The 15410-nt window shown below is 36.2% G+C and overlaps 1 protein-coding gene across 1 annotated transcript; it reads left to right on the top strand.

Moving 5' to 3' along the window:
• Positions 1–8612: 8612 nt before the first annotated feature.
• On the top strand, positions 8613–12281 carry LOC104091955 (potassium transporter 5-like). Its single transcript, XM_009597403.1, has 8 exons — positions 8613–8723; positions 8902–9124; positions 9212–9460; positions 9578–9616; positions 10028–10288; positions 10403–10455; positions 10598–10712; positions 10866–12281. The coding sequence occupies exons 1-8, from the start codon at positions 8637–8639 to the stop codon at positions 12110–12112; spliced, it is 2274 nt and encodes a 757-aa protein (XP_009595698.1). The 5' UTR covers positions 8613–8636; the 3' UTR covers positions 12113–12281.
• Positions 12282–15410: the final 3129 nt, after the last annotated feature.

The raw sequence follows: 15410 nt of genomic DNA, 5'->3' as shown, positions 1-15410 counted from the left end.
GACCTTTTCCAGTTCATCCTCACTCTATTTCTTCTGACTCCTTATAGCTCTTTCTCTTGTAGGAGGAGTCTCTACAGGGATAGAAGAGGCAACCTTTCTCTTCTTGTTTGCCCTAGCAGTACCAGGGACTTTAACTCCTGAACCCTTTTTTTTTAGGATTGTAACTGTCAGACACTTTACTCAGTAGGTCCTCGAGGGATTCCTGCACAGATGGAACATGTTCTTGAATATTCTTCCCCAATCTAACCAAACCCTCAGCAGATTCTCCAGACCCACTTCCTCTTTTTTCTTTCACACTTTCTTCTTCTCTAGCAGATTCCTCTCTCCATACTACCATAGCTCCTGTTTCTTCAGTCAAACCAACAAGAGTGGGTGAAGATTCAGCCACTCCTTTTCTCATTCCCCTCCCATCGCCTTGAGCACCCTCACTCTATTTTTATTTATTCTTTTTATTTTTACCACCCAATTTCCTAGACTCAGTTGTTTCAACCCCAGCCATGGTTCCTACCAACACAAACCTATTTTCCAGATTTTCAGCAACTTCAGAGATAGTTTCGGATGTAATTTTTGGTCCAGATGTTATCTACTTTGTTTCAGATGAAACAGTTTCTTCCCCCTCAATTGCAAACTTGAAGGAATCTTCAGATTTTTGGGGTTCATCTGCCTGACTTGCCTTTAGTTGCTCATTGATTTTCTTGATTTGTTCTCCTCCAACAACTACTTTTCGAGCAATCATCTTAAATCTACCTTTCTTATAAATAGGTGTCGTTGACGGTGTGGTTGAAGGAGTGGGTGTGGATTCTTTGGGTGGTGATGAGGGATTTTCAGAAGTGTTAGCCATTGATGGTTAGAGGATGAGAGAAGATGATTATGTGTGTTTGGAAGATGAGAGAAAATTAGAGAGAATTGTATGGCGGTTGTGAATTAGAAGTGAAGAAATGACTTAGGCCAAATCAATTTAAAGAGAGATACTTTGATTGGGTAATGGCAACTTTTTCAGAAGTTCAGGAGTCTAATCAAACTGGGAGTCAGTTTGAAGAGACGTTGAGGACTCTCCCTAGAATCTTGGCACTTATTGCGTTTTGGGGACTCTATTTGGATGAAAGTGGTTCATTTCGTAAAGGATAAGTTCAAAGAGGTTAGGATTAAATAGGATTCTCATTTTGATCCTAATCCAAATATAATTATTTCAAAATATGCAGGGTGGAGAGTATGTACCATGTAATCTTGATGAACCAGGTTCTTCACTGAGAAATCTCTTGTGTAAGTCTGAATTTTCCAAGAAAATAAAGATAATATCATTAGAGATTAATGAGATATTTTAGCACATAGCACAGAAGTATACTGATGAAAGTATGAGATTGAGCAAAATCTAATCTAATTATATACAAAAATTCATAAATTTCCCAACCAAAATTTATGAATTAGAACTAGTTCCTTTTAGGTGATCTTAATCATCTCTAATTCTAACATGTTTATTTCAAAGTGATCTCTACTTAGAGCTTTTGTGAAGATGTCAGCTATTTGCTTATCAGTAGCACAGAATTCCACAGTGATCAAACCATTTTCATAGTTGTCCCTCAAAAAGTGATGCCTATCATCTATGTGCTTAGTTCTCTTGTGAAGAACCGGGTTCTTGTTAATCCTAATTGCACTAGTATTATCACAAAAGATGGGGATATAACCTACATCAATTTCAAAGTCCATTAAATATTATCTGATCCACAACAATTGAGCACAACATGAGGCAACAACAATATACTCAACTTCAGCAGTAGATAAGGCCACAAAATTTTACTTTTTGGTGGCCTAAGACACAAGACATGAGCCAAGAAAATGCGCCATACCTGAGGTGCTCTTTCTATCCACAAGAAAACCTGCATAATCAGTATCATCATATCCCACTAAGTTGAAATTACTACATTTTGGATACCATAGACAAAAGTCAGTGGTGCCTTTTAGGTATCTCAAAATCCCCTTGACATCAGTCAAGTGAGAGTCCTTTGGATTTGCCTGAAATCTAGCATAAAGGTCTATACCGAAAACAATGTCAAGTCTGCTAGTAGTGAGATATAACAAAGAGTCAAACATTCCCCTATACAACTTCTGATCAACCGATGAACCAGGTCATCTACATCTAATTTTGTGGTTGTTGCTATAGGAGTATCAATTTCTTTGGAATCTTCCATTTTAAACCATTTAAGCAACTTTTTTATATACTTATGCGGATGGATTATAGTTCCATATAAATTTTGTTTAATTTGTAAGCCTAAAAAGAAATTAAGCTTACCCATCATACTCATTTCAAATTCACTCCCCATTAGTTTAGAAAATTCTTTACTTAACTTATCAGTGGTTGCTCCAAAGATTATATTATCAAATATATCTGAACTACTAAGAGATCTTTACCTTTCTCTTTCAAGAATAAAGTATTGTCAATTTTACCTCTCTTGTAGCCATGCTCAAGCAAATCTTTTTATAATCTTTCATATCATGCTCTTGGAGCCTGCTTGAGCCCATAAATTATCTTGTCAAGCTTGTACACATGATCAGGACATTCCTTTCTTTCAAAGCCCGTAGGTTTCTTGACAAACACTCCTTCCTTTAGATAGCCATTGAGGAAGGCACTCTTGACATCCATCTGATAGAGAGTGAATTCCATGTGAGCAACAAATGCTCTAAGGAGTCTAATTGCTTCCAATCTTGCAACTGGAGCAAAGGTCTCATCATAGTCTATGCCCTCCCCTTGACTATATCCTTGAACCACCAATCTTGCCTTGTTCCTTGTAACTGTTTCATCTTCATCAAGATTATTTCTGAAGACTCACTTTGTGCCAATTACTGATTTGTCCTTGGGTCTTTATACCAGATGCCAAACTTGACTTCTCTCAAATAGGTTGAGTTCATCTTGCATTTCATTTACCCATTCTACATTCTGCAAAGCCTCAACAACATTTTTAGGTTCAATAAGAGATAAAAAAGCATCAAAAGCATAAAGATTCTTCAAAGAAGATCTGGTTTTGATTCCAGAGGTTAGATCATTAATTATGTTCTCAATGGGATGAGAACTTTGATACTTGTAAGGTTTCACAACCAGCTGGTTTCCCTTAGATGTTCCTTAAATATTTTGTTGATGAGGAATAGGTTCCCTCGAGGTTTGAGGATCAGTTCCTCCTGTCAAGTTGCCCTGGGTGGAAGGATCTGTTCCATCACCTGTTCCTTCCTCTGGTGCAGCTTCAGTCTGGGCTGTGGTTTTATTTGAGTTTCTTACCAGCCCAATTGCTTCATCATCATGTTCCGCCCTCTCAGAAAGAATGTTAGTTTCATAAAAAAAAACTACATGTACACTTCTTCTACATACATAGTTCTTTTGTTATAAATCTTATAAGCTTTACTATGTAAAGAAAATCTCAAGAATACTCCCTCATCACTTCTAGGATCAAACTTACCTAGAGAGTCTTTACCTTTATTGTGCACAAAGCACTTATATCCAAATGCCCTAAGATGGGATATATTTGGCTTTCTCCCTTTAAGTAACTCATATGGAGTCTTCTCAATAAGAGGTCTAGCCATGCACCTATTTATGATGTAGCATGCAGTGTTTACAGCTTCTGCCCAGAAACTATGGGGCAGTTTACTAGAAAGAAGCATAGTCCTAGCCATTTCCTCCAATGTCCTATTCTTTCTTTCAACCACTCCATTTTGCTGTGGAGTTTTAGGAGCAGAAAAATTATGATCTATGCCATGCTCATCACAAAATTCAGCAAATTTAGCATTTTCAAATTCAGTACCATGATCAAACCTAATTGATGTAAGTTTATTACCTAGTTGTTTCTGATTTTTTCTAACAAAAGAAGTGAACATGTCAATTACTTCATCTTTAGATGTTAGAAACAGTGTCCAAGTAAACATAGAGTAATTATCAACAAGCACCATAACATATCTCTAACCACCTCTGCTCAATATTCTCATTGGTCCACAAAGATCCATATGGACCAGTTCCATCATCCTGGTGGTACTTACCATTTTCTTGCTTTTGAAAGAGGATCTTACCTTCTTCCCCTTTCCACAAACCTCACAAACTTTATCTTCCTTGAACTTAATGTTAGGCAGTCCTATCACCAAATCCTTGGAGACTAGTTTATTGAGTTGACTTAGACTGACATCCAAGTCTCTTGTGCCAAAGGAGGGGATCATTATCCAACACACTTAAGCAAGTGAGTTCATTATCTGAAATTGTGGATAGATCTACAATATATATATTGTTTACTCTTTTTCTCTGCAAAACTATCTTGTCAGTGATAAGATTAATTACAAAGCATTCTGTAGAGGTGAATGCTACCATGTTACCTCTATCACACAATTGTGATACATTTTTAGACTGTACTTCAGTCCATTCATCAAGTAGACGTTCTCAATGGAGTGAGAATCAGTCTTACCTACTTTTCCAACCCTAATGATCTCACCTTTTTTCCTATTTCCAAAGGAGACATTACCTCCTTTAAGGTCCTCAAGTGAAAGGAACTGGTTCTTGCTTCCTGTTATGTGCTTTGAGAAGCCACTATCTATGTGCCATATTTGGCTGCTCCCCTTCACTTGGACCTGCAAAAGGAAATCAGGGGTTAGTCTTAGGAACCAAATTAGTTTGGTCCCTTTCTATAGGCAAAAAGATGAATCAGATTCTTTTTAGCCCAACTTGGTAGCCTATTCGTCCCTTGAACAAATTCTTTGTTCTTTTGACTTTCCTTTTCTTTTGCAGTGCATTCACTTTTATAGTGACCTATTTTACCATAGTGTGTGCAAATCTTATTTTCAGGAAGTGTGAGATACTTGCTTTTAGGATCCCACTTAGGTGTCGGGTCCCCAAAGCCAAGTCCTCTTCTATTGCTACTATGGTGTTCTTGTAGCCATGAAAGTGCATCAGAGGATGTGTTCCATTTACAGGATCCGTTTAGATCATGCTTGACCTTGCTTAGATCCTCTTTTAGAATTCTTACCTGTTCATCTCTCTTGTACAACTCATCTTTTATTTTTCCTATATTTTCCTCTAAAGTGAGTTGTGTGTGATCAACTGTCTTTTTACATGTTCCTAATTTCAATTTTAGATTTTTGGATCTAAGCTCTAGGACAGTCGAGTCAAGTGCATGAACCTGATTCTTCAATACAATATTTTCACTTCGTTTCACTAACTCTAAGTTCCAAGTTTTTTCACTTAGCCTTCAAAATCACACATTATTTAGACAACTGTTCCTTTTCGTTGTTTACATCCTCAGATTCATCAATTAGTTCTAATAGTAACTCATATAACCTTTCTTTAGACAACAATTTAATCTTGTCTTTGAGATGAATTACACTTACCTCAGTTTCTTCATCAGATTCTCAAATGGCCATAAGTGCTTGTTCATCCTCCTCCTCATCATCTGAGCTTTCATCTGAGCTTTTTCCCCGAACAACGACCATAGCCTTGGTTAAACCTTTGTTGTTGATTTTCTTGGGTTGAACCTGTTCCTTCTTCCTGTTCCTTCGTTCGGCTCTTTCATTCTTCCATTCAATTTTCCACAAAGGACAGTTCTTGATGTGATGATCAGTCTTTCCACACTTATAGCAACCATAATTAGTTTGCTTCTCAGGAGCTTTTGGCTTGCTATAGCTTCCACTTCTTGAAGAACTATTTCCTCTCCTTAGGTACTTCTTGAAGTCCTTGGTGATCATAGCCATTTTATCATCTTCTAGATCAGAACCTTCAGTGATTCTGAGTGTTAAGCTCCTTCCTTTCTTAAGCACATCCATCTTCATGGTTTGTCTCCTAAGTTCATAAGCAGTGAGATTTTCAATTAATTCATCTAGTGGAAGAGTGAAAATATTCTTTGATTCCTAGATGGCAGTGATCTTACTCTTCCAAGTGATAGGCAAAACCCTAGTCAGTATCTTCTCGACTCTATCTTCTTTAGGAATAATCCTTCCAAGAGATTTTAGCTCATTTGTCAGTGTAGTGAACCTTGTGTACATTTATTGAATGGTTTCTCCTTCCTTCATAACAAAGTTCTCATACTGAGATTATAGTAGAGTTCCTCTGGATCTCTTCACCTGAGGTGTTCCTTCGTGATCCACTTACAGTATGTTCCAAATTTGCTTAGCAGTGGTACAACTTTGGATTCCACTGTACTCATATGTACCAAGTCCACAAACAAGCCATTTCTTGGCTTTAGTATTCTTCTCCCACTTTTTCAAGTCCTCAGCAGTGCAATCCGGTCTTGTCTTTGGCACATATACTCCTTCAATATTTTTCTTCAAGGTAGCCAGTGGACCACTGGTGACAATATCCCATCGCTCATAGCACTCTTCTATAATGTGATCTTTCATCCTGTTTTTCCACCAAGAGTAGTATTGTCCATTAAAGAGTGGTGGCCTAGCAGTGAATTGCCCTTCCCAGTTTCCAGGTGGTGCATTCATCTTGATCTTTTCCTAAGGTGTTAGCCTCTTCAAGGATAACCTGCTCTGATACCAATTGATAATTTGTACTTCAATGCCACACAAGAAGGGGTGGGGGGAGGATAATTTGTGTGGTGTCCAATTTTCACGTGAACTGATTGTAGAAGCACCTGGTTCTTCGATGAGTTCCTTATACTACTATTGCGAAAATAGTAAATGCGAAAAGTAAAGAACACAAGTATTTTTACGTAAAAAATACCGGGCTCAAAAGGTGAAAAAAATACGACCTACTACTTAGTAGGATTTTCTCTAATACTTCACTAAATCACTGAGCCAAAATAATATTTACAAAACTCTTTGTAAACCTAAGGATTACTTCTAATCCCGTTGTGGAAACCAGCCTCTAACTGTTGCGACAACTTCAAGTTAACTCTAACTTGAATACTTAGAATACCTAAAACAATTGCCTCTAGATAAAGCTGAAAGGTAAAATTTTAAAACACCTACAACAATGAAACTAGAATAAAAGACAGACACTTGAAACTGATTCTTCTATCAGGTTCAAGTAGCTTCAGGTTCGCACACTTGAATCACACAAGAATTGCTTGCAAATGCCTTGCTATTTCGCTCTCAACTCAAGTTTAACTTCAGCGTTTATGCGTCACCTGTAAATGAGAACACAACTGATATATATATATAGAGTTAGTAAATAAAGATTAACTAGAGTTCTAATGCTTTACTCTTCCTTGGTGGAAGAGTTCTAGTTATCTTCAACTTCTAACTCCTCCCTTATCTTGGATAAAGTTCTCTTCGAGTAAGGAGTCCTTCTCCTTATCATTTATGCAACCTTTTCGATCAGGAGATATCAGATATAATAACTTAAGCTTATCTCCTTCACATGCATCCCTTATGCTCGAATTTGCCCGTGTCTGTGTATACTGTGTATGGACCTGGTTCATGCTTGAGTTCCTTTGTCAATCATCAAATCATTTGGGCCAACACGAAGTGATGTCATAAGGCCCAGCTTCGTGCCTTTGCCCGTCTATGGGCCGATTCACTACGTTTACCCATAGCTTCAAAGACGCATACACAGCCTCTCCTTGGGCTTTGGTGACCGTAAATACTCGGACCAGGTGGGTGACACATAGTTAATCTCCAAATTAGCCCATAAACGGTGATGAGTCATGTGAAACTTAGTTGAAGTGGGAGATTATTGGGAGTGTGTGAACAAAGTCGCACATGAAAAGTAGAAAAGAAAAATAAACTACTTATAAGGAGTTTGATACTCTTAATGATGTAAAGCCTTTTCGAAAAAATCGTGCGGACTTGGTCCAAAGCGGACAATATCATACCATGTTAAGAGTATCTTTGGACCGTTTTAGCACAACAATATCCACAGAAAATCCCAAATACATGCAATTGAAAAATAGTATGAGTACTCCTTTTAGTCTTTTGTTTAAGATTATTAGGATTTGTTTCCTTATGATGAATTCAATTGGTTGGATAAAAGAGTAATGCTGTAACAACATTGCTGGATAAATTATTCATTTGTCGGCCTTTTTTTTTCCTTAGGTAATAAAATGTAACCTGCACCTTATATACAGGTACAATTGTTATGATATCTTATTAATAGTACAATTTGTCAGCTGTAAGAAAAGACAAAGGGGTATGTACATATTGCTAAATCAAGCCAAACATTCTCATTTTGTTAAAATTATTTGGTTCGTCGATTAACAACCGGCAACTTTATAAGAGAATTAGCAATTATATTGCCTTGTCCTAATGCTAGAAATTTTACTATTTAACGTTATAAAAGATCACACACCAAATGTTGCATTTTTTCGAGTGGTGGAAGATTCAAATCGAGTCAGATTTTGGGGATAATTTACTATTTTACTATTTAATGTTTTATGAAAGATTCGTTTCTGATTTTGAATCTATTTTTTTTTATGACCAGAGAAGTTTTAACTGTAATTACAAAAGTTAGAAAAAAGGTTGCTTTTATCATCATGACTAGAAAATAATACGCATAAAGCATTAACTTCATATCTGCATTTATTATTAAAGGTTATAATAATTGTTGCTAAGTACAAAATATTAAGGAAAAAAGGGAATATTCTAAGGGTGCATGTGAGTTTTGAGGGCCTATATATATAAAGAGCAAAGGTGGGGACTGGCAAAGCAAAAAGAAGAAGGCCTCGTGAATGGAAAACAAGAAAATATACCGTGTAGACTCTCTGAACTTGGAAGCTGGAAAAGTTTCTTTCACTCCAGCTGGACATTCCTCTAAGGTACGGATTTAACTTATTATATATAGTGAAAGTCTAATAAAATTTTAAATTATTTATATAGCCTAACCAGTGTAGCAAGTTGCAGTCCACCTAATTTAGTTTTTCGAGTATATAATTATCTTTAGGTGACAGTGAATTTAGTTTATATATGTTGAAATTGTTGATATTGTCACTGCAGGCTGATTGGAAGACAATACTGAGTTTAGCATTTCAGTCAGTAGGAGTTATCTACGGAGACATAGGAACTTCCCCTCTCTACGTTTTTGCAAGTACTTTTACTGATAAAATTGGACACAAGGATGACATTCTCGGAGTGTTGTCCCTCATCATATATACCATAATCCTCGTACCTATGACTAAGTATGTCTTCATTGTCTTATGGGCCAACGACAATGGCGATGGTAAGTTATAATATGTCCGTCACTACTATTTACTACTCTCATTCGACTCAATTTATTTGGCACCATTTGACCGAATAACGAATGCAGGGGGAGCATTTGCCTTGTATTCTTTAATATGTCGATATGCAAAAGTGAGTCTCATCCCAAATCAAGAACCAGAGGACAGAGAGCTTTCACACTATAAGCTAGAGATACCATCCAATAAATTTAGACGAGCTCAAAAGATCAGACATAATTTGGAGAAGAGTAAATTTGCAAAAATATTTCTTGTCTTCGTCGCCATCCTTGGAACTTCTATGGTAATTGGTGATGGAGTTCTTACTCCTTGCATCTCAGGTTACTAATTAAATATTAGTAAAAACATATATACTCCATCATACTCATAGATTTATTGTCAATTTCAAGCTATATGATCGACACTATTTTTGTTTAATGTGGTGCTTTCTCATGCAGTTCTCTCTGCCGTAAGTGGAATAAAGCCTCTAGGCCAAGGTGATAATCAGCTAGAAAATATTTGCTACGCCTGTTTTGTGACAGTCTGTTGCAAAGTAGATTTCTTGACGTATTAATTTGTCTGTCACAAATATCCAAAAAAAGAATTACTCTTGCAATTTATGTATCTTTTTTATTTATCCATTTAATAAAGAATACCATATTTATATATTTAGTAAATAATTAATATTCTGATCACAAGATTCAAAAGAGGATTATTGATATTATATTTTATATATGCGGATACGCTTTTAATTTAAGACTACAAGTATTCGTTGCATTCTTAAATTTGGTAACCTGGTCAAGCTAAGACATATAAATGAAACGGGAGGGAGTACTATTTTTCTCTCTCCAATTTCTTTGTTTTCGATTTTACTGATTGAAACAACTGATGGTAAAGATTTATTGCAGAGGCTGTTGTGGGTGTTTCCATTGCAACACTGGTAGCCCTTTTCTGTGTTCAAAGTTTTGGTACAGATAAAGTGGGATATACATTTGCTCCAGCCATTTGCATTTGGTTTTTGTTTATAAGTGGCATTGGTCTCTACAACTTGTTCAAGTATGATGTGAGCGTCTTACGTGCCTTTAATCCCAAATACATTATTGATTACTTCAAAAGAAACGGTACAAAAGGATGGCTTTCCCTTGGCGGAGTTTTCCTCTGCATTACAGGTTAAAATTTTATTTACAGTATTCGTGTAATTTAATCGGTTATACCATGTTACTTATCATATTTTCAAGTTACAAATACTTTTATCTGTTGAAAGTTTTATGAAACAATTACAGGATCCGAAGCTATGTTTGCTGATTTGGGTCACTTCAGTGTGCGGTCTGTTCAAGTAAGTCTCCTTCATTTTACATTTTTTATTTTGCCGCTCTATTATTGTAGGTTAGTAAGCAATGTTATTAAATAGAGTTAACTTGCAATTACCTCTGACCTAATTGTTGTAAATATTACGATTGTACATATATGCATCGCAGATAAGCTTCAGTTGTGTCGTATTTCCAGCATTGCTCTCAGCTTACAGTGGTCAAGCTGCTTATCTCTCAAAATTCCCCGAACATGTTGAGAATACTTTCTATGAATCAGTTCCAGGCAAGTCTCCCGCGTGCATATATCATATTCCTTAACTATAATAATTCGTTAACTTTTTTCACTTTTGCAGTGCAAATTTCACCTACATAGATAAATAAATTATGTTTTGATGTGATATGGATGAAACCATTTTGAAGTTGGTGCTATTTACAGGTCCACTTTACTGGCCAACATTTGTAGTGGCGGTTGCTGCAGCCATTATTGCAAGTCAAGCAATGATATCTGGAGCTTTTTCTATTGTGGCTCAGGCCCAAAGTGTAGGTTGTTTCCCAAGGGTGAAAGTAATTCACACATCTGCGAAGCACGAGGGTCAAGTTTACATCCCTGAACTCAATTATTTCCTCATGGTTGCTTGCGTTCTAGTTACTTTCTGCTTCAAAACCACAGAAAAATTGGGGCATGCTTATGGTATCGCTGTGGTTACTGCTGAGATTATAACCACAAATATGGTCACATTAATAATGCTTCTTATATGGAAAATCAGCATATGGTGGATTATCCTATTCTACGTGGTGTACGTTACCATAGAATCTACATATCTCTTCGCTCAGCTGACAAAATTCGCGCAAGGTGGTTTTCTACCTGTGTCTTTTTCATTTGTGCTTGTGATCATTATGGGAATTTGGCACTATGTTCAAAAACGTAGGTACGAATTCGAGCTCAATAACAAGGTTTCGAGTGACTACATTAGGGACTTAGCCAAGAATCCAGACATCAAAAGAGTACCTGGAATAGGACTACTCTACTCTGAATTAGTACAGGGGATTCCACCTATATTTCCTCACTTTGTCTCAAACATTCCGTGCATCCATTCTATCGTAGTTTTGGTGTCAATTGAATCCATTCCTATAAGTAAAGTAGCGCTAGAGGAACATTTCTTGTTCCGACATGTTGAGCCAAGAGAATACAAGGTGTTAAGATGTGTAGTTAGGTTAGGGTACAATGATCAACTTGGGAAACCAGAGGAATTTGAAAACCAATTAGTGGAACATTTGAAAGAATTCATTCGACACGAACATTATATTCTTGCAGCACATGATCATCAAGTTGAAGACAGAGAAATTAGTGAACCAGTATCAACTGGTTCAATTATGTCATTAGTCAATAGTTCAGTAGCTCAGTCAACTCATTCTTTATCAAGTACTAGAACACAAATGGTCATGTCCCCTAGACTTGAGGAAGAAGAAGAGATTCAATTTGTGGAAAAAGCAAAGGAACAAGGAGTGTTCTATCTCTTGGGAGAAGCACAAGTGGTGGCTAAACAAGATGCTTCATTCTTGAAGAAATTTGTTGTCAACTATGCATATCATTTCTTGCGCAAGAACTTCAGGCAAGGGGAGAAAGTTATGGCTATTCCTCAGACTAGGCTGCTAAGGGTCGGCATGACTTATGAATTATAATTGTGTGTTGTGTTTACGCAGCTAAAATGTACTACCAAATACTCGCATAAAATTGGGGAGGGTTATTTGTTTTTTAGATTGCCACATATCCTTCGGTCTAAATTACAGGCAAATGTAATAGTATAACGGTAGGGACCAGATACTCAAATAGTACAAGGGTATTGCTGCACTTCATATATCTTCACTTTTCTTATCCTTTAAAAGCTTTCAGCTTGAGTAACCTATCAAATGCTTTCAAACTTGTCCAAGAACACAAATTTCTAATTTTTTTTTAATTTTGTGCTGATTCAAACTACTTATTTGAATAACAGTATATTTGTATAAAACGAGTTTTTCTCAAAACCGATTATTATGTTATGTTATAATATATATCCTTTATAGCAACACTTCACTATAGCGTCAAAAAATATGCTGTCATAAAGAGGTTTGACACATAAATTGTAGCACAAGGAGAGGTATTACAAATGTTCATGGTCTAATAAAAAGGAAACATGCAAATTTAGCTTGAAAACTCCTCAATTGGCATTTTAACCACTACTTCCCTGTTCCTAAGACCTAACACCCTAACTTTCTCATACAAAATATTCCAAATCGATTAAAAGAAAGTTTCCTGAAACAGTGAACTATATCCTAATCCTAACTTAATATTCACATATTTTCTTTCCAAAAAGACCCCCCGACCCCCCCCCCCCCCAAAAAAAAAAGAAGAGAAAAAAGAAAAGAAAATAAACCTCAACTTTGATCTTCATCTCTCTTTCTAGTGACTCTAATATAGCAATAAACAGCAGCAAAAATGACAGTAACAAGTCCACCAATAATGACCCCTCCTCCAGCAACAGACTTATCAGAATGATGAATATGATGCTCCATTTTCAGAATACTCTCCGGAGCTTCACCAATGGCGGGTCCTTTACCACTTTCATCTTCTCCTTCTTCAAATGACTCTGCTACTGTATTCTCTGAAATTGGTGGATCGGCTATTCTACTCTCTGTTTGATCAGTTTCTACTCTCAGCTTTCGAGGGAATGGCCGTGAAATTCCTGACCCTTCCGCCATTGCTTGAAAAAACAAGATTCCAAGTAACAAATAGAAACAGAACATGAATCTAAATCGACCGGCCATTTTGGAAATAGAAGCAAAAGAATCTTGAATGAGGCTTTGGGAATTTTAAAAGTAAATGGTTGTGCGTGTGTTTGATGAGATACTAAGAGAATCTTTGTGGTTACAAGACATACGAAGATATCATGAGCTGTGAGCTTACGAGATGGTTGGTTGTGTATAAATAGTGTGTGTGGCTCGTAGGTCGAGAGAAGCTTCAGGGATGGAGACCACACTTTGGGGAAGTGGGATCTATGTGGGGGTGCTTTATTGCTTTTCACTCAATATGAACCTTAATCACCAAGTAGTGCAGTAGAAACTACAAATTAAACATTCTTTTTTTGTTCTAGTCTGGTATCTGTATTCACATTGGGGTCCGATTATATTCGTATTTGCGCCGGAAAGTCTCACATTGAGGGTAAAATACTCTCTATAACAAAGACGACTTCATATCCAGGGACTCGAACCCGAGACCTCTGGTTAAGAATGAATGAATACTTACCACTCCACTACAACTCTTGTTGGTAGAAAGTAAACATTGCATGGTCGTAGCAATAGTTATACTTGAATAACTTAAGTTTGAACCCGTACAGTAACCGAGCCGTTGTCTCCTAACTAAATTTTTACAGTATCACTATTATGTAATTAACATTTCTTTGGCTACATTTATTTTTATTAAAATTAAGATGTGTGCATTCTAGCACATATTTGAATATTAAGATTTTGTATTTAAATCGGATAAAAATAATATACACTCCCAATGTTGCTTTAAAAAGCAAATTTCTCTTTTCAAATTTGAATGATAGACATTTTTCCCGAACTTAGAAGATTTCCGACTATTAGTTTTTAGAAGAGAAAACAAAAGGTAATGCACTATGTAGACAAACAGTGATTTTGACTTTGTATGAGGTGTTGTTTTGATTCTAATATTCAAAAGTCCGAGACGATTGAGTGAGTGGTTTCGCACATGAGAGACCTGAGATCAATTCATCTCATCAGCAGCTTTGTCGCACGGGCGTGCCTAGTACAATTTTCATCTCCTGTGTGATTATGGATTATGATTTATGCCTAAAATTTCTTAGGACCTCTACATCCAGATTGTGATTGTGATGCAGTAACCACTTCTAGAATGAAGTAACATCCTATACTCAACTGGAGCTTGGTGCAGGGGTAAAGTATTAGGTAAATAAGCCCAATAGCTTTTATTTCGACTCGACATTATATTAAAAATTCATCAAAATACATTTAGATATTTAATTACAAACTCAAAATGAACTACATAATTTGGTGGTAAATTCAGAATATATGAAATTCAATTCCTAGCTTTGCCTTTGACCAGAGCAAAGCCTGTTAATACCTTTGTTCATTTAAGTATCTTATAGCCTGTTTGATCAAGTTGCAAAAATCAGTTTATTTTGAAAAACGTTTTTATCTAAAAATATTTTTTCCAAAAGTACTTTTGGTGAGAAACAATTTATGTTTGACTAATTAATTTGAAAAACACTTCTGAGCAGCAATTAGTGTTTGGCCAAACTTTAAAAAACTGCTTCTAAGTGTATTTTTCTCAAAAATGCTTTTCAAAAAAATACTTTTAGGGAGAAGCTATTTTTTTCTGCTTTTCCAAAACTGTTTCTGTTTCTCCTCAAAAGCACTTTTTTCCCTTTCAAAAACTTGGCAAAACACTTTAATTTTAGAAAAAAATGCTTTTCCCTCAAAAGAAAATTGGCCAAGCAGGCTAGGGGTGTTCAAAACCGAACCGAAACCGAAAACCGAACCGAAACCGAAGCTTAATGGCTTATTGGTATCGGGTTAACGGTTTAACGGATGGGGAACGGATTGAAATTTTTTTATTAACGGGTTATCGGTTTGGGGGCGGATTATTCAATTTTCTTAACGGATAATCCGTTAACCCATTAAGAATATATATATATATATATATTAAATATAAAAAATCCTTCCACTTCTTCGAGGTATTAGCTTAGCTTATTCTCCCACCCTACAACAAGATTGTTTAAACTGTTATCTATGGTTCACCTCTACTTTTATTTTTTTAAACTAATGCATGTTGTCTATGTTTAATAGAAGAACAGTAGTGTTGTGCCACAACTTTTATCCCACAATATTGATGATAGTACTGTCTTGAATTATGTTCTGGGGAAAGAGCGCATTTGCGTTTCCTGTAAATTGTTTACTGCTTATA

The sequence above is a fragment of the Nicotiana tomentosiformis genome, chromosome 6 (assembly GCF_000390325.3).
Source record: "Nicotiana tomentosiformis chromosome 6, ASM39032v3, whole genome shotgun sequence".
Lineage (NCBI taxonomy): Eukaryota > Viridiplantae > Streptophyta > Magnoliopsida > Solanales > Solanaceae > Nicotiana > Nicotiana tomentosiformis.
This window is presented reverse-complemented; position numbering and strand designations above follow the sequence as displayed.